This window comes from Rosa chinensis, chromosome 6 (genome assembly GCF_002994745.2).
Source record: "Rosa chinensis cultivar Old Blush chromosome 6, RchiOBHm-V2, whole genome shotgun sequence".
Lineage (NCBI taxonomy): Eukaryota > Viridiplantae > Streptophyta > Magnoliopsida > Rosales > Rosaceae > Rosa > Rosa chinensis.
In genome coordinates, this window is record NC_037093.1 from 7,446,529 (window position 1) to 7,468,555 (window position 22,027).

Sequence of the window (22,027 nt, forward strand, 5' to 3'; positions counted from 1 at the left end):
TTTATTCTGGAATTTCCTTATATTGCCATATAGTTTTATAATTTACCTAAAATAATTAAGTAAAAATAATAATTTCTATACATGACCCATCATTTAATACAAAAATAAATTCAAAATAATCTGATTTGGAATTTCCTTAAACTAAAATCATTGAATATTATGATATAGTTATTACTTGATTTTCCAACCCAAAACTCTTGAAATCCTTCTTTTAGCAAATTCAAAAGGATTTCAGCAACATATCAAGATCGAGAACTTTTGATTAATTTTGGTAGAGGAGAGACTTACTCATAAGAGAATAATATCATGTGATTTTGATTCATTCTTCTTCTCAGGGTTGAAAATAGAGATAAAAAGTAGAGTAACAAATTGTTGTATCACATATTCAAGGGTGTTTTGGTAAAAATAAGGAGGTATACTTAGCTTTTCAAGTATTCGAAAAAGTAAATTAGAGGTGTACTAAGTATGAGAGGTCCAAATACCAAATTTGGAGGTCCAACTAGAACCACCCTTTTGTATATTTACTCCGAAAAACCTAATAAACACAAAAGTAAATAAATAAAGAGAAAATAGAATAAACTAACAAAGATTAATATAGGGATTAACAATATACACGTCGCATAAAATGCTCCTATCACTAGGCCAGATAGAAGAAGAAGCATAAGAACGACGCCGAACAAACCGGTTCCGAATGAACGAACAACCTTCATATTGCGAAGAAAAAACCTCCCAGCAGCGTTTTAATAATAAGGAACGATTCAAGAGCACAAGCTGCTTAAGCCCTAAACCACCCTCATCAACCGGAGTGCAGCATGACCGCCATGCAACTAGAGGAATCCCACGCCGATCAATAGAACCAGACCATAGAAAATTACGACACCGCACCTCAACTCGGCTAAGTAAAGACACATGCCATTCATTCACTTGAAAAGTGTAAACAAACATGCTGTAAATGACAGATTTAATGAGTTGGAGTCTCCCGGCCATTAACAAAAAAGAACCCATCCAACTTGACAATCGTAACCTTATTTTATCCACAATTAGTTGAAAATGTGATACGCGAGGTGTGCCATGAAAAATAGGGGCACCCAAGTATAGGAAAGGAGCATAGCCCAAAGGAATACCCAAGAAGCTCGAAATAAAGTGATGACGTCGTTGCATACTGGGAATGAGCTCTCTGGCAGCGATATTGAATCTGATGGCTCAAGTCTTGAGTCTTCTGTTCCAATTGAGAATTGGTATGACATTGCCTGAAACTCCTCACATGAGCGCATACAGAGAGGAGCCCCCCCTTTCTTTTCATGAGCACTAAGAACCGCATTGAAATCACCAAAAAATAACCACGGACCAGTTACGAAACTTCCCTTCACCATAGTGATATGCTCCCATAATTTGCGCTGACCTGCCATTGTAGTGCGAGCATAAACGGCATTAATAAAACAATTAACTGCATCAAACATTACTTGCAGAGAAACCTGTTGTTCTGAGACGGATAGCACTCGAACCCAAGGTATAAGAGAGATTCTACAAAAATCCCATAAATTCGGCCTTAATGAACCTCGATCATTAGTGCAAACAAACCGCAAACTTGTAATACGTTTTATCCTTATTCTAATAGTGTTCTCTTTTTTTCAAATAAATATTTATTTTTTATTTTTTATTTCATTGTTCTTGATATGTGTATGAAAATGAATCATGAGAGTTTCTATTGGGACCTCCAAATCTGCTCACTTGACCTCACTCTATTATGAATTATTAAATGACATATATAATCTACTATAAAATGACTATTAAGGACAATAATTATACTAAAAAATATTATATTTAGTTTGTGTAGACTTTCCAATTCAATAATATTATATTGTATTTCTTATTATTTACCTTATCTATTTTCATTTTCCAATTTCACTACATACTCATTAAAGCATTCATATATATTTAATAAGAATTAAAAATATGATTAAGATCATATGACATAAAAATGTATGATATATATGTTGAACGCATATTGGTGAGTTTATGATTTATGACCTAGTGGTACAAAAAAAATAGAGAAAAAAAAACATTAAAAACAAATGATTTTTTTTTCAAATGATTTTTTTTTTCATAGCAAAAATAGAAAAAAAAAAAAAAAAACAGAATAGTTCATGGCATTTTCTTATTGATTAGACATTAATTTTTGAAACCCAAGTTTGATTAAGAAATGTATATTTAGTTAAGATTTATAGAGTGATTAAATCATTGAAATGACTAAATTTTTTATTTTAAAGATAACAATTTGTTTGCAAATTATATGATTGAGGTTAGTTGAGGAAGTTTAGTGTGGTTTAGTGAGTAAATTTAGTATTTGAAAATTTGATAAAAGGTGTAAAAAGCATAGAGGTCAAGTGAGCAAATTTGAAGGTTCCAATAGAAAAACTTAGGAACCGTTCCTCTTGTTCTTTCTTTTCGCAGAAGTAACATAAACCTCTTCTTTTTCAGTGGGGCATCAGTTGGGCCGGATCTCTTTTGATAGATTGGGCTCTGATGAACAAATCAATTGTGAACTGTTGACCCAATAGCTTATTATTATGCAAATAGTTTTGCCCAACCCCCACGGCACCATAGAAGAAGTGCATGCGCCGCCGTCAGAAACAGAGTTTTCTCTTTCCACAGCAACGACAGCATGGCGGAGGTCAAGAAAACCAAGAAGGGCAAGAAGGAGAAATTCAACGTGAAAATAAGAGGCCCGGCTAGCTGGCTTTGCCCAACTCTCTGCGAAAGGAGGTCGACCGCTTAAACCCTAGCATAACTATTGATGAAGAGATTATTCATTATTGGTTCCGATCAGGAAGAGGTTTATGGCCAGCTCGATGTGTACGAGTACGAGAAGGCAGTGCCGGAGGAGCAGTCCAAGAAGAACCGCCGGTTTAACCAGGTCGACAACTTGAGTATAGCTACCGCATGACTTCTAGGTTGCTACACTATCGAATTTCAAGGGATTCTCATTATTAGCAAGCATAGTACTCTCCTTTACCTTTTTTTTTTAATGAATTTCCAGTATCATCTAATCTATGAATTTTTCACTACTACAATTATGGGCAAAAGCCACACACAGCATGCGTGACAAAAAGACATCAAAGGACACACATGTACGTGTCTAACAACCATAGCCACGCTACAGCCACATTTAATAGAGTCGGTGCTCTGTAGAGGGGCGGCTTTCCCTCAATAGTCTCGAGTTACTTGTGTGTGGCTTCTCTCTGACATACTGGAACCACTAACAACAATGGTGGGTAGGAATCATTATTATAATTTTTTTTTTTTTTAATTTGGTTCTGGTCCAACATCGAGTCTGTCTGGGGATGGATGGCTGATATCTTGATCTAATTCATTTTATTTCATCTTTCTGGTGATGAATAGGTTCAATGATGATCAGCTTAGGTTTAGCCACTGCCATGGTTATAGCCTCTACTCAGTGATGAAATTTGAGATCTTGGATTAGAGATGATAGGCGTAGACCCATACTTTATTGAAACACTGAAACCAGATTCTGATGAGGTCGATCTGGTTGAGATTCTTCCCATTTAACTTGGCGTGTATCTTGATAGCCATCCTTGCATACATAAAAACAGAGAGCGAGTTAACTCAGAGCAGCGCAATGGAGATTGGTTTTGACTTGAAAACTTAATGTTTACTTTGGCCCAATAAACAATTGTTCAGATCTAAAAGAAATTATAAATGGAGTTGATAACAAGGTCAGAAAACTCATAAGACAACCGAGCAAGGCCTTCAATCGTAGCACTGATCATATGAGGAGTTCCACAAGCTAGGCCTTCAGCAACTTGTGTAGTTCAAAATCAAAGAGGTTGTATTAACATCAAAGCAAACTGATGAAATTGGAGAAAGAGTAAAGAAGAGAAATTACCTCTACGAATTCCAATTTCACATTGATGAAATTGGGGATCCTGATTAGAGTTGAGAGTTGATAGGCATAAACCCATAAAAAATTGAGTCACTGAAACTAGATTCTGATGAGGTCGATCTAGTTGAGTCTCTTCCGATCCGGTTTAACCATCGTGGCAGCCATCCTTGCATACATAAAAACAGAGAGAAGTATTATGAATCTATGAAGAAATTGGAACAAAGACCCCTTGCATATCTGAAGAGTTTGAGCAAAATTTCTGCAGTTAGAAGATGTAGATTCTATAAAGAATGAAAAATGTATAAACAATGGAAAAAAGGCCGGTGGCACCTTCTTTCTCAGATTTGGCTTTTCCTTCTTCACGGTTGCCATCACTATGTCGCCGATGCAAGCCTACGGCAGAGGATTGAGACGCCCCTTGATCCCCTTTACGGACAATTCATTGGATGATGGATTGATAGTTTGGGTGAGTTCAAGGACAAGTGAAGAATGGAGATGCAAGTGTGGGAGCACAGAAGAGAGAGAAGAGAGATAGAGATAGAGAGACTAAGAAATAATATAATATAAGTTTTCAATGCCTATTATTAGATTCTAGTACATAAGGAAAATATAAAAAATTAACTTATCCACAATTATAAGCAATCGTGGTAAAATATCATGACTACAATGCCGGATACTATCTCACTTCACCCAAATAGTGGAAGTTCCCACCCTTGTTTTGAAGTGTGGCAAAACAAATGTTGCCTTTGCCCATTATTGTAGTAGTGTTTATGGATATAGGATGAAAATGTGTCATCGGAGGATGATGATGATACCAAGGACGCTGGACTAAAAGGTAAGAAATTCATGAAAGAATGTATAATCGAGTTCGTATTCTTCCTGTTCACAATCATGTCCCACCTAATTAAGTTGTTAGACTTACTGTCAATTAGTTTCGGGTAATTCTATCCTGTCACCGGAGCAAGTTTTGTGTTAGGCTCAATCATCTTATGCTCAATATATATATATAAGTTGCTTACGTGTTGGACTTAAAATTTCACCACATATAAAGAGGTCATATAAAGACTTGAGAGTTTGTCTGATGTGGAAAATTTAACGCCTTGTATATTAATCAGTAAGAATAATTGCTAATTGATTTTGAGTTGGACGCTCTAATTTTGTCACTTTAATTATACATGGAACTAAATCGATTAATGAAATGATTTTCGCGTCTTATAAAAACCTGTATGTTCAAAAAAAAAAAGTTTATGCGTAAGAAATTTAAATGATAGAATGCTCGTCTTCATGAATTAAAGTACTTAATTTATTTTATGGAGCTCTACCTCTCAAACATAAGCTTGGATAGTGTTTAAAAATTAAAACCCCAAATGATCCCTTTTTTTTAATATTTTTTTTTATTGAGGTTTTGACACCACTACGTGTGAATATATATGTCAGGCATATCTGTGCAAGGAACCTTCATGTAAACTTTTAGTTTATGAACCAAGTGTTTATTATAGAAAGATGAGGTGATTCGTCAAGCCTTTGCAGAAGATGATGTGGAGGACCAGTGCCGGATCTAAGCACAGATTAGGACGGGCTTGAGCCCGTTCGAGATTTTTGGGCCTAAAAAAAAAATTAGATGTATACTTTTTTTTTTAAAGTGGGTATTGTCCAATGTCCATAGTCGGATAGTCCAGACTCCGGAAGCCCAGGCCAGCCGAAGTAACTCCCCACTCCCGACACTTTGTCTTCATCTTCGTCAATTTCATATCCAACTTCAATTTCCTGAAGGAATAACTCATTTCCCAATCTCCCATTCTCGGATTCTCCCAAGCCACAATCTCTTCAGAAATCATTCCTCCGGTGCATGGCCATTTCTTAATTTCCTCTTCAACCTCTTGATTCAAGCAAATTCTGGTTCATGCTTCCACTCATCGACTGATCGACTACGGGCTATTGAGCTATTCAAAGTTTTGAACTGGAGAATCGTCTCTCACAGTCTCACTCTCTCCTCCTCTGCCAGTGCCGCCTGCGGGTCCAATTCTAGCTCCTTTCTCGGTGGTGTTGAGAGGGTTGGTGGGCCGGCGCTGGTTAGGTCCGGCAGTTGCTTCCCTGCTCTTAATAGCTGAGTTGTTTTATGGAGGTAAATATATATGAAAACAGGGGAACTCTGTTTTGTGTTAGATTATTACATCAAGAACATAATTGGGTAAATTAGTTTTTGCTTCATGAAACTAGATTTTTGCAAAGATTAATCGCTAAGACTAATGGGTTTGTTTTTCTCTAGACTCTCATTTGCATATTGATAGGTTCATAATTTCATACATTTTTATACCCTTAAATGTAGGATTCTAGACTTAGAACTTGTCATATTTGAGTCATTTACTTTGTCTTTGTGTTTTGTAGGTTAAATTGGAGAAAAGAAGGATTTGGAGCTTAAGTCAAACGCAGGATTGAAAGGATGCTGGCCATTCTGATCTTCCAGAATTGTCTCTGTTTTGCTTCAACTTCAAAGATTAAACTGTACCTTCTCAGAAGGAATTAGCAGGCAAGCCTTATACCATTGGAAAGATACGGATGTTAGCTTTCTGAGGAATTTTACGGAAGTGGATTCGCATTCTTGTGGAGGAAGTTATGATGATTTAAGTGAACCTAGTTCGGGAAGGCAGATTCTGACGGATTTTGCATATATTTTCGGAATCTGACTTGTGAGGCCCAAGTCCGTTGATCTTAGCACCCGAATAGAATAAGACTGAACGTGTTTGACATACTTGGAGTAATTACTTGCATTGACTATAGTAACCTTGCGTTTTCTTTGGAGAGAAGAAAGCAATTCCAAGTTGGACTAGAAGACCCAAGAAGCCCAAGTCAAATAGGAATTAAAAAGAGATATACAAGGAGAAACCTAGGCCGTTTTTGAGAGACACAAGGGTGGCCTGGAGAGCAGATTGAGAGGCAACAAGAGCAAGAGGAGTCACCTCCATCTTTATTCCTCCTTCACTATATTTTTCTTAGTTATTGTTATCGTTTCTTTTTGCTAAATTTCTAAGCTAGGGCTGAGATGAAGCCCCTAGTATGACTATTCTATTTGTTTAGTTGGTTTGCCATTGAATTTCTGGATTTCTATGTTAAACTCTTAATCACCGTTTCAATAGAACTTTTATTCAAAATCTTTGCTCGGGATCAATAAGACCTAGGTTTTGTTTATTAGTTATTTGGTTGGAGAACATGATGCTTGATCAAAGAGTAGATGTTTTCTAGGGTGCCAAAAGATAATTCAATCTTGTGATTAAAGAGTTGTGAATTGAGAATACAAGTGCTTGATCATAGTCGATATTCTTGTTTGCATGATTTCCTAGTTCTTTTGTGCTTAATGGAGTTGAACATGTTTGCTTGAACCTGATCATTAAGTGGAGTAAATTATAGTTTGGCTACTTGAGTTCTATACATGATCAATAAGTTGGAATTCATAAGTTAGAAGAACTTTGGCATATGTCCGGGATCAATAAGGCTTATGTACGGGAATCATTAGCATGAAATCTAGGGAATTCAATGGTTGTCAGCTAGCAATAGAGTAGAAGTAGTAGGTGGTGGATTCAAAGTCTTAGCATTCAACTCTCATATTTTTCAACCTTCTAAAAAACCATTCTCTCAATTCTTTTGTTTCTATTCTTAGTTGTTTAGTTATAATTTCAATCATCACAATCTTCCCAAATGTTTGTTTATTTTTGTGTTCAATTGGTTATTTGAGTTAGAATCAATTTGAGTTTCAATCCTTGTTGGAACGACCTCGTGCTTGCACTAACTATACTACAATCGATTCGTGCACTTGCGAGTAATCATTTAAAACACAACACATATATGATATGATTCTCTTTGTTAGTTTTTGTTCAATACATCTATTCTCATATTGAATTGGATTTTTGAGCAATGATCTGTTTGTGTGCAAATCAAATGGGTTTTCTTTCTGCAATTTATTGTTTAATTGATGTGGGTTAAATGTGATGCACTGATGTGGGTCTTCTAATCTTCTTTCTGCTGCAGTGCTGTGCAATTGTTGTGGGTTTAATTGATTATTTGATTGATTTTGTTAGTGGGTTAACTAGGTTTAATTGACTTTGTGATTTTGTCAACTTATCAAGGTCTGAAGGTCGACCAGTTCATTCAGTTTTCTTCTTTTTACTGTGCAATTGTTGAATTTGTTGTGGGTTTAATTGAGTTTGAATTTGTTGTATAACGATGCTCCGCTAAAGTGCTAATCAAGTTTGAGTTTAATTAAAGTGTTGTGCTAATGAACTTTGTGCTTCAAACAGGAGGCTTTTTTATGTTTGTTTGTTTAATTGTGAATGGCACTATGAATTGGAACTATGAACTGGAAGTCTGGAACTATGAATTGTGAATGGCACTATGAATTGGAACTATGAACTGGAAGTCTGGAACTATGAATTGTGAATGGCACTAGTCAGGGGTAAGGCTCACTACGTCCCCCCCCTGACTAGGTGTACTTTTTTTTTTTAAATTAATAAAATTCTCTCGCACCCTCAATATTCTCCATAATATATATATATATATATATATATTTTGTTTAAGAAATCTTAGCCCGTCCAAGATTTCAATCCTGGATCCGCCATTGTGGAGGACACTTCTGCGCAAGAGAAACAGCAAATTGTGAATGAGGAAAATCCTGAGGCTGAAAGGCCTGTTTTAGTCCCTGGATGGGGCCGGTAACTGGACTCATCAACAGAAAAAGAAAGCTACGCTTACCTTCTTGGATGCAGAAAGAACATGAGAGTGGCAAGAGGAAGTGGGAAGAAACCCACATGTTATCATCTAATTTGTTTGTCATTGATTAATTTGTTCAATTACTTGTTTGTACGTACTCGAATTATATGAAAGATCGACACAGAAACGTTATGCACATGCATTGCCGTAACCTTTCAGGTCCTCATCAAGTTTATGAACAGAGCATGTGCGTGGCCCCCTGGTCCTTAATTCAACCCTGCAATCGCTGATGTAAGTGCCATATTACAATTAAACTACTGCAGATTGGTTGTTCTCATAGAAATTTAAAAACTAATCATTTTGCAGTTAATGTGTTACCTACAACCTGCATATGTGTTACCTACTACCTGCATATGAGAAACGTGGACTCAATGGATGCTATTGCACGTATCTCAATTATTTTCTCACCTTGCATTTTGTGTGTTGGTGTTTAGGAAAGGGGAGAATTCAGCACCAAAATATAGGCAGGACAGCAGCTGTGACAAAGATGAAGACTAACAAGAACAAGATTTAACTGTTATTGGAAATTTGCTTTTGAAGTTTTTTGTTCGTTTGATATAAACATTTCCAATTTTTAATTCTGGAGATATCAAGCGAAAATACTATATGCTGGATCTATATCTGTTTGAAATTGATTTCACGCACGTTTAAGTAAGTCGCAACGGCCCGTCAAACACAACAACAAAAAAGCGGGAAACTGCGGAAATTAATTTCACCAAATCTGTCCCCGGCCACTTCCTAAATGCAGCTAAAAGTCAATTAAGTCCAGCTACTATAATAAAGACTTTGGGGCCTACGACGACGACGAAGACTTTGTTTATTACTTGTACCTACAAGTCTACAACGCATGATTGAATTTAAGTGTCGGCCTTAAACATTAGTGTATCTTTGAGCGAGCTTTTTCAGTCGGTAACAAACTTGCTTCATTTATGGGAAAATTAACATTCTGTACTTTTTTCTTAAAAACAGTTCAGTCCCTTGTTTTTTAAATTAAACAGATTAGTCCTTATTCTCTCTAGTTTTCAACAATAGGTCCAAAATGACTATTTTACCCTTATTTCCTTTTTTTTTCTTTCTCTTTTTTTATTCCTCTCTCTCTCTCTCTCCATCTTTTATATATATATATATATATATATATATATATATATACATATACATATACAGATCCTATCCAGAGCGAGGCATCGCTTTGAAATTTCAGAGCGATGTTAGGGTTTATGGTCACTTTTCGGTCGCATATCCACATCCCAACCGTTCAGTTTTTAGGTACTAATGTATAGATCATCTCTGCAAAATTTTAACGAAAATGATGGTCTTTAAGGTATCTAACTCGCTTAAACCAATGGACGAACTGAATCTGTCCAACCTGAACCGTACTAGCTTTAAGGCAGTTATCAATGCCTTAACGACCATCAATTTGGCTGAAATTTTGCAGAGATGATCTATATATTAGTACCTAGAAACTGAACGGTTGAGATGTGGATATGCGACCGAAAAGTGACCATAAACCCTAACCTCGCTCTGAAATTTCAAAGCGATGCCTCGCTCTGGATAGGATCTGTATATATATATATATATATATATATATATATATATATATATATATATATATATACAGATCCTATCTAGAGCGGAGCTCCGCTTTGAAAATTAACGTGTGAAGTTCAAGTTTTGGGTCACTTTTCGGTCGCATATCCACATCTCGACCGTTCAGTTTTTAGGTACTAGTGTATAGATCGTCTATGCAAATTTTCAGCCAAAATGATGATCGTTAAGGCATTGATAACTACCTTAAAGCTAGTACGGTTCAGGTTGACAGATTCAGTCCGTCCATTGGTTTAAGCGAGTTAGATACCTTAACGATCATTAATTTGGTTGAAAATTTGAAGAGATGATCTATACACTAGTACCTAAAAACTGAACGGTCGAGATGTGGATATGCGACCGAAAAGTGACCCAAAACTCGAACTTCACATGTTAATTTCAAAGCGGAGCTCAGCTCTGGATCGGATCTGTATATATATATATATATATATATATGTATAAATTTATATATATTTACCCCTTACTCTGTCTCTCTCGCTCTCACGAAACATCTACGCCTCCTCCGTCTTCCGCCAAGTATCCAGTGAGGGGTAAAATAGTCATTTTAGACCACATTGTGTGAAATTTGAATGCTTGAGGAGTAACTTGTTATAATTAGGATAGTAAGGACTGAACTGTTGACGCCCTAAAAGTACAGGGAGTGACCAGTAATTTCTCCTTTATAATATGAGAAAATTAGATATAAATCCAAAAACCCAAACTTGTAGTTAGAAAAACCCACCGATATATTTTTGTAAAAGAAAAATGCACCAACAGTCCTTCAACTCTTGCGGCCAGGTTGATACCCAGACTCACAATAATATCATTATGATATCTAGACTCAAATTTTGCTATCAACGACATACTTCTGTTAAATTTTCGTAATGATTCCGTTAAATAGCTGACCTAGCAGGCACATGGAAAAAACAAGGATTGGAAAATAACCAAAATAACCGTCAACTTCTACCAACAGCTTAATTATTTAATTAAATGATTTTGTAAAGGAATTTTGTCCATTTACCCTACTTCTAGGGATTTTTTTTCCACTTACCCCATTGAGTTTTTTTAATTCCTCCTTACCCAAAACACTCTAAGGAAGTTTTCCCTATTAAGTTTTTTTTTTTTTTTGGAGAATATTTTACCTTCGCCCTTTTGTTATTTAGAGAGAGAGAGAGAGAGAAAATGGAAGAGAGAGAAATCATAGGAGACTTCACCCGATTCCCGTCATCGGTCGTCGGATTTTGTTATTTAGAGAGAGAGAGAGAGAAAAAAAAATTGAAGAGAGAAAAATCATAGAAGACTTCGCCGGATTCCTGTCATCGGTCGTTGGATTCCAGTCACCTGTCGCCAGATTCCGGTCACTGATCACCGGATTAGGCCAACTTTTGTAGGAATCCTGTCAATGGACCCCACCCACCGGACTTATCTGAAAACCTCGCCGAAGGTCCCAAAAGAGATCGTCGGAGATTTCATAGGTCGTCTGAAAGATTTATTACCCCCCAATAGACGTCAATTATCCCTCAATAGAACTTTCAGTCGCTGAAATGAGAAATAATCTCTATAAATTTAGACAAATAAAACTTTAATTAAAACAATTCAAAACGTCTATTGTCCCCTAATAGAACTTTCGGTCGCTAGAATGGAAACTAATCTCCGTAAAATTAGACAAATAAAACTTTGATTAAGGAAAAAATGATGAGATTACATCGATTCAAAACATTTATTGCCCTCCAATAGACCCGTATTGCCCTCCAATAAACCTTTTTTTTTCTTTTTTTCTTTCTGCTGGGCCTTCTGTTTTTTCAACCTCCATCCAAATTCTCAAAAAAAAAAAAAAAAAAAAAAAAAAAAAAATTAACGAAACAAATCATACCCAAACAGACATTACAATGCAAACTCTAAGCTACTAATGAAACTCCACCCAATGACAGACTCCTAACATGTTTCAAGATATCGAATTTTAACTCACTCCCCATTTTCGAGAAGGGAGATTCAGAGCAGAGTATTGAACAAAACGAGTTGGAAGGTGAGACACTGAGGCCATTTGTACTGTTTGACTTGTGTGTGCAGAATAAGCCATCATCGGCACAATCATGACGGGTCGACTACGAATAGATTCTCGGAACTGAGCCACACCACTAAACCACGGTCGAGCTGGCCGGACATAGAGAGACTGGGCCAAACAAGAACCCTCACTCGAGTGGACCCAACCCAGGGATCCCCGCTTCCAAATTCCCTGAAATTGGACTCGAATCTCGCCGGAGATGACAGTTCTTATGTGCGCTACAGTGGAATCGAGGCAAAAAAGGCTTGTTCCTGGCGCCGTGATCTCCGATTGAGACAATGTTTTTCAAGGTGTGGAAAAGGCGGCGGAGGAGAGTGTTCGGCGACGACAGGAAGCTGGAGAAGTAGCGGTTCCAAACCTTGATCGTTAGCGAGAACGAGATGTTTGGGGTGAGCTTCTCCGACAAGCTGGACTTCAACGTGGTTGAGTTGGATCTGGCCGGGTTGGAGGGGAAGAGGAAGAACACGGCGGAGGAGCCTGTGTGAGAGAGAGAGAGAGAGAGAGAGAGAGAGAGAGGAGAGATCGATGGCATTGATGTAGTTTATTGATTAGGCTAAGGTAAAAATATTTATTTCACATTAAATTGTGTTAGTGAGAATAAAAATATGTTAGATAATTTTTATCAATTTTGATTCTTTGGCTCAAGAACTCTTTTTAAAAATAATTTTCTCTCTCCTCTTCTTCTTCCTTAAAACTAAAGCAATCCCCTGATCATGTATTCATGATCGATTGACAGATTCAAACAATTAAACCCCACTCTTTACACAGATGCATGCTTAAGCCCTCTCACCTGATTCTCCTAGCACGTTGAATAATCCTTGGGCATAATTGTGACTCGCTTGGCATGAATGGTGCACATATTAGTATCCTCAAACAACCCAACAAGATAGGCCTCCGCCACCTTCTGTAGCGTCAACACAGCATGGCTCTGGAAACGCAGGTCCATCTTGAAATCCTGAGCGATTTCATGAACAAGCCTCTGAAAGGGAAGCTTCCTGCTCAACAGCTCCGTTCACCAAATCCTCACTTAAATCCTCGAACTTTGGTTAATTCACAATCCGAGCTTTGATTCCCAAGAAGGACCTTAAATCCCACATTTTCGATTGCCGATCTTCGCAATCCGGGCGACACTTCTGGCTTCGAGCTTGTCCGAGAATCGAAATCCGATCGCGGCTAGTTTGAAGTTGAAAAAGTGAAGAGCGAATTTTTAAAATCGCCGTATCTGGGAAAAGAAAGGCGCGTAAGCTGGTTGGGGAAGCTGGGTTTTATAAAGAGAAAATCGAATTCCAATTCCAATCACTTCATTACGTGTCTCTTGATCTTTAGTCTCCATTATTTGTCTCAATTGCCTCTTTCATTGTTAAAATTCGAGAAGAAAGCCCTCGATATGTTATTATCAATACCCAATCTTAATTTTAATTCCAATTTGAATAACCATGGCTGGAGGCAAGAGTAATACTAAAGGTAGTATTTAATACTACTCCCCAATTGCGCAGAGGTGCAATTCACGAACAAGCCTTTGAAATGATTTGATACTATCAGATTTCATGGAGAGCCACTGTTCCAGCGTGTGCGGCTTCTTCATGCCTCCGGTGGTCGAGGCCGACTTCCGAGCAGCCTTTGTCGCCAGTTGCTTCTTCAGAGCCTTGCCGCCGGTGGAATTTCATAAGGACCATCAATAGATTATTTTCTTTGGTTTGAGCCTTTGAGGTGTAAATTGGGTTTTGGTTTGCTAGCCTGCTGGGTTTACAAAGAATTCATGCTAAAGCTTAAAGAAAAAGAGAGAGGAAAAGAAATCGTTCCAGAAATTAAGCAAGAGCAAAAGAAAGGGGGGAAAAAGTCAATATTATCATGATGTGACCAATGATTATTTTCTTTTTTTAGTGTGATTCAATTTATTTTATTAACAAGTTAAAAAGACATTTTTGCCCTTATCTTTTGCCTCACGTATATGCAACATCATCATATTTGACAGACGATTGACGAAACATTGACAAAGTATGTCGTTGATAACAAATTTTGAGTCTAGGTATCACATTGATACCATTGTAAGTCTGGATATGAAACTGGCCGGTGCATAAGAGTTGAGAGACTGTTAGTGCATTTTTCTCTTTTTGTAATTTATACCCAATTCACATAATTGAACCTACCTTATAGGGTATATGTTTATAATTAAGATTTTTCTCATTTTTTGATTTAACTATTTTGCTCTTTTGATTAATAGGATGTAATCTAAATAAAATCTTCCTTAATTGTAGCCAGATGTTTACTATCTTTTGAATTTGGATTATGACTACAAAATTGAAATTTATTACAATAAATTTAATCCTTGATATTTTTCCTTATTTAAAATGACTGATTGCCCTTTATTTCTTCATTTCTGATGTGAGCTATATATATACACAGATAATCAAGAGCGGAGCTCCGCTTTGAAATTAACGTGTGAAGTTTGAGTTTTTGGTCACTTTTTGGTCGCATATCCACATCTCGACCGTTCAGTTTTTAGATACTAGTGTATAGATCATTTCTACAAATTTTCAGCCAAATTGATGATTGTTACGGTATCTAACTCGCTTAAACCAATGGACGGACTGAATCTGTCAACCTGAACCGTACTAGGTTTAAAGCAGTTATCAACGTCTTAACGATCATCATTTTGGCTGAAAATTTGCAGAGATGATCTATAACTAGTACCTAAAAACTGAACGGTCGAGATGTGGATATGCGACCGAAAAGTGACCGAAAACTGGAACTTCACACGTTAATTTTCAAAGCGGAGCTTCGCCCTGGATAGGATCTGTATATATATATATATATATATATATATATATATATATATATACATGCTCGATCACAGGTGAATGTTTGCACTTTCGCTAATGTGCGGACGTCGACGCAGCAGGCGGTTCCAGGGGGCGACGGCGGAGCGGGGCTGGTCGGAGGGAGGCCGGAGGCGTCCTAGACCTCTTCTGGGCAACGATTGAGGTCGGAGGAGGTCGGGGTTGTCTGTTTCTGGGCAGCCACCTCACCTGCAACTGTAGGTTCTGTGCAAAGCTGCAAAACAATCGCCGGCGACTCCACCCAACTGCAGACTGGCTTCGCAGACCCCAGAAGTCCATTCTGCAAGCCGCGCCGCTCCGTCGACGTTCGATCGAGGCCGAAGGAGCGACGTCCGCACTTTTTCTGGGTTGCGGACGTCCGCACTTTTTCTGAGTTGCGGACGTCCGCTCTCGAACGGCTCCCTATATATATATATATATATATATATTAAGTAAATAAGTGTGCTTGTCATCAGGGTGTGTTATATTCCTTTTATGTAGATATCTAGGCTTTTTCGACGTGATTAGATATTCTCTCATTAAAGTTGCCCTACACTCTAGGTGGGAGTACTCTTTAGTGATTCATGGACTTATAGAATCTATTGAGAAAAAACAAAATTAAAAACGCCAACAATGTTGAAACCCATATTCATTAGCACAAACCCTAAAAAAATAAAACACGCCTATTGAGGAGGAATTAACATACACTAAATCAGATATGCATATCAATTTAGATACCTATAGTTTTGGCTATCTACCTAATAATTGGGCATTATAAATAACCTCCTATCTAGCATAAACCCTAAAAATAAAAACACAAATCACAAATACCTATTGAGAAAGAATTAACCTACACTGAATCACATATGCGTACCTATTCAGAAACCTATAATTTGATATTTACCCAAAGTCTTTATTATAAGTCCAACTGTTATACTAAAGACCTTGGGGCCTGTGACGACAACTACGAAGACTTAGGTAACTGCGATGATGAAGACTTTGTTTATTACTTATATCTATAGTGCATGATTGAATCCAAGTGCAGGCGTTAAACACTAGTATATCTTTAAGCGAGCTTTTCCAGTCGGTGACAAACTTGCTTCATTTCATAGTAGATATAAACCCAAAAAACAAACCTTGCATTAGAATAAACCCACCTATATATTTTTTTCTAATCTAACCCAATTTACAAAATTGAACCTTCCTTATAGGGGTATATGTTTATAATTAAGTTTTTTCTCATTTTTTAACTTGACTATTTTGCTCTTCTGATTAAATAGGATGTAACCTGAATAAATCTTCCTTAATTGTAGCTGGATGTTTACTATTTTTTAAATTTGAACTGTGACCACATATTTGAAATTTATTACAATAAATTTAATCCCTCATTTTTCCTTTATTTAAATCTACCAATTGCCCTTTATTTCTTCCTTTCTGATGTGAGCTATAAATATATATATATATATATATATTTATAACTTTTCTCAGGTAAGGATATCCTTATCTAAGCTTATGGAACATATTTTCAGTGTTTGGCTACTTTTCGATCACATATTCACATCTTAACTGTTCAATTTTTATGTCCTAATGTATAGATCATTTCTGCAAAATTTCAGCCAAATTGATGATCGTTAAGGCATTCAAAACTGTACACGAACGGTTCCAAATATATATATATATATATATATATATGTTTTTTAGTAAATATGTGTGCTTATCATTAGAGTGTGTTATATTCCTTTTATGTAGATATTTATCTTTTTCGACATGGTTAATTTTATATTCTGTCACTAAGGTTGCACCAAAACTCTAAGTGAGAGTACTATTTAGCCATTCATGGACTTGTAGAATCTTTTGAAAAATAAATAAATAAAAAAAAAATGCTAGCGTTGCTGAAACCCCATGTTCATTAGCATAAACCCTAAAAAAAAAAAAATTCACAAATACCTATTGAGAAGGAATTAACCTACACTGGATCAGATATGCATACCTATTTAGATACCTATAATTTGGGTATCTACATAATAATTGAGTATTATAAATGTACTTACATAAGCATTTGCCAAGCATAATTAGCTATAATGAGTCACGCTCATGCTACCGCCAGCGGTACCAACGACCATCAAGGGTGTGACCCACGGAAACACCGCTAGATAGGCTATCGCCTGAGCCCCGGCTCACCCTCAGATCACCTCCGACGCGTCGCCACGTACAGAGCCAAGATGGCATCAGAAGCTCCAGAAGCTGGGAACTGAAGCATATCAGTCCCACATCCAAAGCATGGAAGAGGTCAGCCTCTTCCACACCTATAAAAGGTTCTCTCATCTCTCCTCATTAATTACGCATTTACTACTTACCTACTGTTATTATGTCAATACAAATACATTGACTAACTTAGGCATCGGAGAAGAAAAGACCGCCCAACGCGATCTCCCTCTGACGCCCTTTGTATTTCATTTGACAGGTAGCGGAAATACCAATTTTATCACAAGTAGCGGTCCGCCATCGGATCAGGGTTAACCAAGGTTTAGCCACCGCTAAATCTTAGACATTAACAATAAATAAACTCCTATCTAGCATAAAGTCATAAACCCTAAAAAACAAAACACGAGTCACAAATACTTATTGAGAATGAATTAACTTACATTGAATCAGATATGCGTACCTATTTAGATACCTATAATTTGGGTATGTACCTGACAATTGGGTATTATAAAATAATCTACTATCTAGGTATTGATTCATACTACTAAAATCAAAGGTCTGATTATGTTATGGGAGAGATTCGTGGGAGTCAGTTTCATCTACGATATATTTGAGACTTGTGGCATCTTTCGTAATTTTTAACACAAACATGTTTTATTATTTATTCTAGTTAATATGTTTTTTTTATTTTGAGATGAATCTCATTAAGAATGTTATGTGTGAGTTTAATCTAATATGTGATTAGAAAATTAGGTGTATAATAAAATTTTAGTTGCTGGTGTCTTACGACGTTATTCATACCAATGATATTGGTTGTATTTGATGCGGTGGTCCACTGTTGTATTTGATGCGGTTGTTGGCGGGCGGTGGTTGTATTCCTCCACGACAGTACACTGTTGTATTTGATGCGGTGGGGCCTTATTACAACAACCAAAAACATGGACAGAGCTAAAGGGCAAAAGTGAAAGAAGATTTGAAACAGGGAAATGGAAGAAGGCTTGACTCGATGGCTTGTCGTCGGTGGTGCAACTGTGCTATATAAACCTCCTATCATGTTGGAGTTGAAGCCAGACAAAGAAGTGTTTCATATACCAGACTCAGGAGTGGCGCCTAACAAGTAACAAGTAGGCCTAGCTATAGCAGGTACAAAACTCATTTCCTATGCTCTTTTTTACTTCCTCTATGCTCAATGCTTTTAAGTTTATTGCTTTCGTTAAGCTTGAAGGTGCAAAGATTTTGCATTATCTGTGCTTGATTGTTTCTAGAGTGTGTCATTATAGTTCATCTGAACTTTCGCCAACAATGTGAACCTTTTGTTTCCTCTAAATGTCTTCTGGTAAGTAATGCTTTTGTGACAGATTGTACTCCCCAGAAGCAGGGACGTAGCCATGTGAAGGGCTGGTTGGGCTACAACCCAACCCAAAATTTTTGCAATTTTTCAGAGAGTATAACTGTATAAGTGTGTTAGCGCTTTCTTAAGTTATGACCTGGGTTCGAGTCCCCTAATCTTAGTTTTTTTTGTTAAACCATATATCCTTCTCATTTTGTTCGAGTTCCCTAATCTTGTTTTTTTTGTTAAACCATATATCCTTCTCATTTTTCTTTTCTCCGGTTCCTTTTTTTTTTTTTTGTTACAACTATTTCTTAAAAATTTCTTCTCTTAAAGGAAAATTTTGTATGTTTTTCTTTGCTCTTTCAACACTTTGTTCTCCTTTTTTTTTTTTTTTTGAATCTTGAAAATTATGTATTCATCAGAAGCCAGAATAGGCCGTTACATACCCTTCCGCTATCATTTAAGGCCATAGACAGACAAGAAGCTAGTGGTAGTACCCGCAAGTGATACATACATATAGTCCTACTCATTATACATTCAAATACGTAGAGGTAGTGGAGACCCTCATTTAGTACTACTCCAGAGGTGCTAGAGATACATAGAGTGCACATCGGTGCTTAGTTTCCTAATACAAGGAATTATTGTAATTTAGACAAACTGAAAAACAAGATGAATGGGCTTAGGGCTAAAAAAAACCCCAACTTAAATTAGAAAGCCCAACAGGGCAGCCCTAAGAGAAAGAGGACCAAACTCAAGGCCCAGCAAGATAGGGTTGACCCATGCCCAGACCACATCTCCACCACTCCCTCAACCATCTATACAGCACCACGCCGATGTTGTTCCTCTGCCTACAAGCCCCGCCACGAACCAGCACCACGAGCCGCCTAGACTCCCCAAAACCCACACCGCTGGATCTGGAAGTCCTCCATGAGCGCGCCCAGACGCTTGAAAACCCCTTGCTAGATCTGCATAGAGAAACAACCTCAAAACGCCTAGAGATGCTGCCCAAAACTTGCCGTCAACCATCCTGGCAAAAACACCAAGCCAACCCCTTCTCTTCAGACCATAAACCAGGGCAATGAAGTACCCGTCCGGCAGCCAGCACAGGGACAATGCGGTGATGCTGGCGCTACCCATGGCTGCCACCGGACAGGAACGTTTGGAGGTGTTGGTGCTCTCCAATGGCGCTAGGGCTAAGAGAGAAAGAATAGGGGTAGGACTCCAAGCCTATGATGCTTAACTAAGGGATTCCACAACTTAATTTTCTCCTATTTTTTTTTTTTGCCTTCTTTAGTTACAAGATTCTCCATTAGTATTTCTTTTAAAATTTAGAATGAAAATATACACAAATCATAATTGACCAATAAAAATAAAGATTCTTGTATGCAAGCTTTAGATTAGCCAACCCTAAATTTGCATCCTGGCTATGTCCCTGCCTAGAAGTCTATATAGTTTTCTGAGAGGTTACCATCTGCATTTTGAGTTTGTTATTGCTCATTTGCATGATTAGGACTCACGAATAGATTAGAAGGGCTGCAAAATAGTAATCATCATATAGCTACATGATACAGAACACATAGAAATCGAGTGACTTCTACTTTGTTTAATTCTTATGGCTAAATTGTTGTAGGTTGTGCGACTCATATGTGCTAAAACTAATTTGGATATGGGAGAGCTACAGCCAAAAAATCTGAAACAAAAGTTGGAAAAAGTGTCTCCACTTTCTCCTCGGTGTTGTATCTACAGGGTTCCAAAGAGACTACGTAACCAGAATGAGAAGGCATACACACCTCAAGTGGTCTCAATAGGCCCGCTTCACCATGGTGGAAAAGACCTAGAAGCCATGGAAGATCACAAAATACGGTATGTGAAGGACTTCCTAGAACGGACCAAGGTAAGCATGGAGGAATGTTTCAATGCCTTGAAGGAGTGGGAGACAGAAATCCGTGCTTGTTATGCAGTAAAAATTGAATACGAAGAAACTGAGCTTGTGGAAATGGTTCTTGTAGATTCCATTTTCATCTTTGAGCTCCTGCTGAGGTTTCCTTACCCAGCACTGCAAAAGGAAAAGGTTGACCGTGTATTCGGAAAACCATGGATGCAAAGGGACATAACATATGACTTGTTATTGCTTGAAAATCAGATCCCATTTTTCATTCTTGAGTATCTTTATTCCTTAGCCCTTACCCGTAATACTATTCCTCTGGAAGCTAATGGGGTGCTTTCTCTCTTTGAGCTTACCCACCGATTTTTGGGGAAGAGCGTATACATATGGCCATATGCAGAAATGAAGAAGAAACTCGAGCATAAACAAATACAACATTTTGTTGATTTTGTCCTCACATGTCATCGACCTTTACCTTCTGAGCTTCCCAATGCGAAGAAACTCACGACTTTAACCATACCAAATGCAACAGAATTATACCAGTCCGGAGTCAAGTTTGTGAAGGTCGATGACAAAAACATATTTGACATAAAATTTAAGAATGGGGTCCTGAAAATTCCACACTTGAGAATCCGCGGGTCAACAGAAATTTTCTTTCGGAATCTCATTGCCTACGAGCAGTGTGAGTTCCATGATCACTACTTCCACGATTATGTGTTCATCATGGATGGCCTGGTTGACAGTTCTAAGGATGTGGACTTGCTTGTTAAGGCGGGAATCCTTGACTCTAAGCTACCGGATAGTGAAGCAACAGCAAGTTTTATCAGTTCCCTTGACTCGGGGCCTATTCTGTTCAGTAAAAAATCCTATGTTACTGATCTCTGTGACGCTCTGAATGCATACTATAGAGTCCCCCAGCACAAGTGGAAGGCAAGCTTGAAACAGGACTACTTTAGTACTCCATGGGCTGGACTGTCTATTGTTGTAGCGGCTATTCTCGTTGTGCTCACTTTTATTCAAACAGTGTGCTCTATAATGTCTTTGTAGATTGTATTTTTGATTCAGTTTTATGTTTATGCACTTCAGATTTGTTGTTCATGTACTGATGTAAGATAACTAAGAGTGATTGCTTTGTTTGTGTGCTCTTGTAAACTTCAGATTTGTTGTTCATGTACTGATGTAGCATGATTCTTGGCTACGCCGAGCGTAGCGTACGCCCAAACGATAATTAACGGAAGGGCAAAAATGTCATTCCCAGTTACATAAACGACAAACCAGATGAAGTGGGTGAAAAATTTTAACTGAGGCTCTCACGTCTCATTTCTCTAGCCTCTGCTTGCAGTATCTTCTGAACAATCTCCTAACACTGATGCAGAAGTGTATAAGTACAGAACCACTTGGAGGCAACAGGCATGACAATGAACTCAGAAAGTTTCAAGCCCATTGCAGATATTAGCTGCTCAAAAGA

At 37.6% G+C, this 22,027-nt stretch overlaps 1 protein-coding gene and 1 long non-coding RNA gene across 3 annotated transcripts; one reads left to right on the forward strand and one right to left on the reverse strand.

The window, feature by feature from the left end:
- Positions 1-3,054: 3,054 nt before the first annotated feature.
- LOC121049715 lies at positions 3,055-4,425 on the reverse strand. Of its 2 annotated transcripts, none has more exons than XR_005801136.1 (3): positions 4,235-4,425; positions 3,908-4,070; positions 3,055-3,595 (listed from the first exon to the last, which is right to left on the reverse strand). It is a non-coding gene; the product is annotated as an uncharacterized LOC121049715 (long non-coding RNA). The 2 variants fall into 2 exon arrangements; XR_005801135.1 differs by lacking the exon at positions 3,055-3,595 and adding an exon at positions 3,624-3,823.
- Positions 4,426-18,319: 13,894 nt separating this feature from the next.
- LOC112169320 (UPF0481 protein At3g47200) lies at positions 18,320-21,752 on the forward strand. The gene is made up of 2 exons (XM_024306335.2): positions 18,320-18,484; positions 20,305-21,752. Exon 2 carries the CDS (start codon positions 20,341-20,343, stop codon positions 21,604-21,606), a length of 1,266 nt encoding a protein of 421 aa, XP_024162103.1. The 5' UTR covers positions 18,320-18,484; positions 20,305-20,340; the 3' UTR covers positions 21,607-21,752.
- Positions 21,753-22,027: the final 275 nt, after the last annotated feature.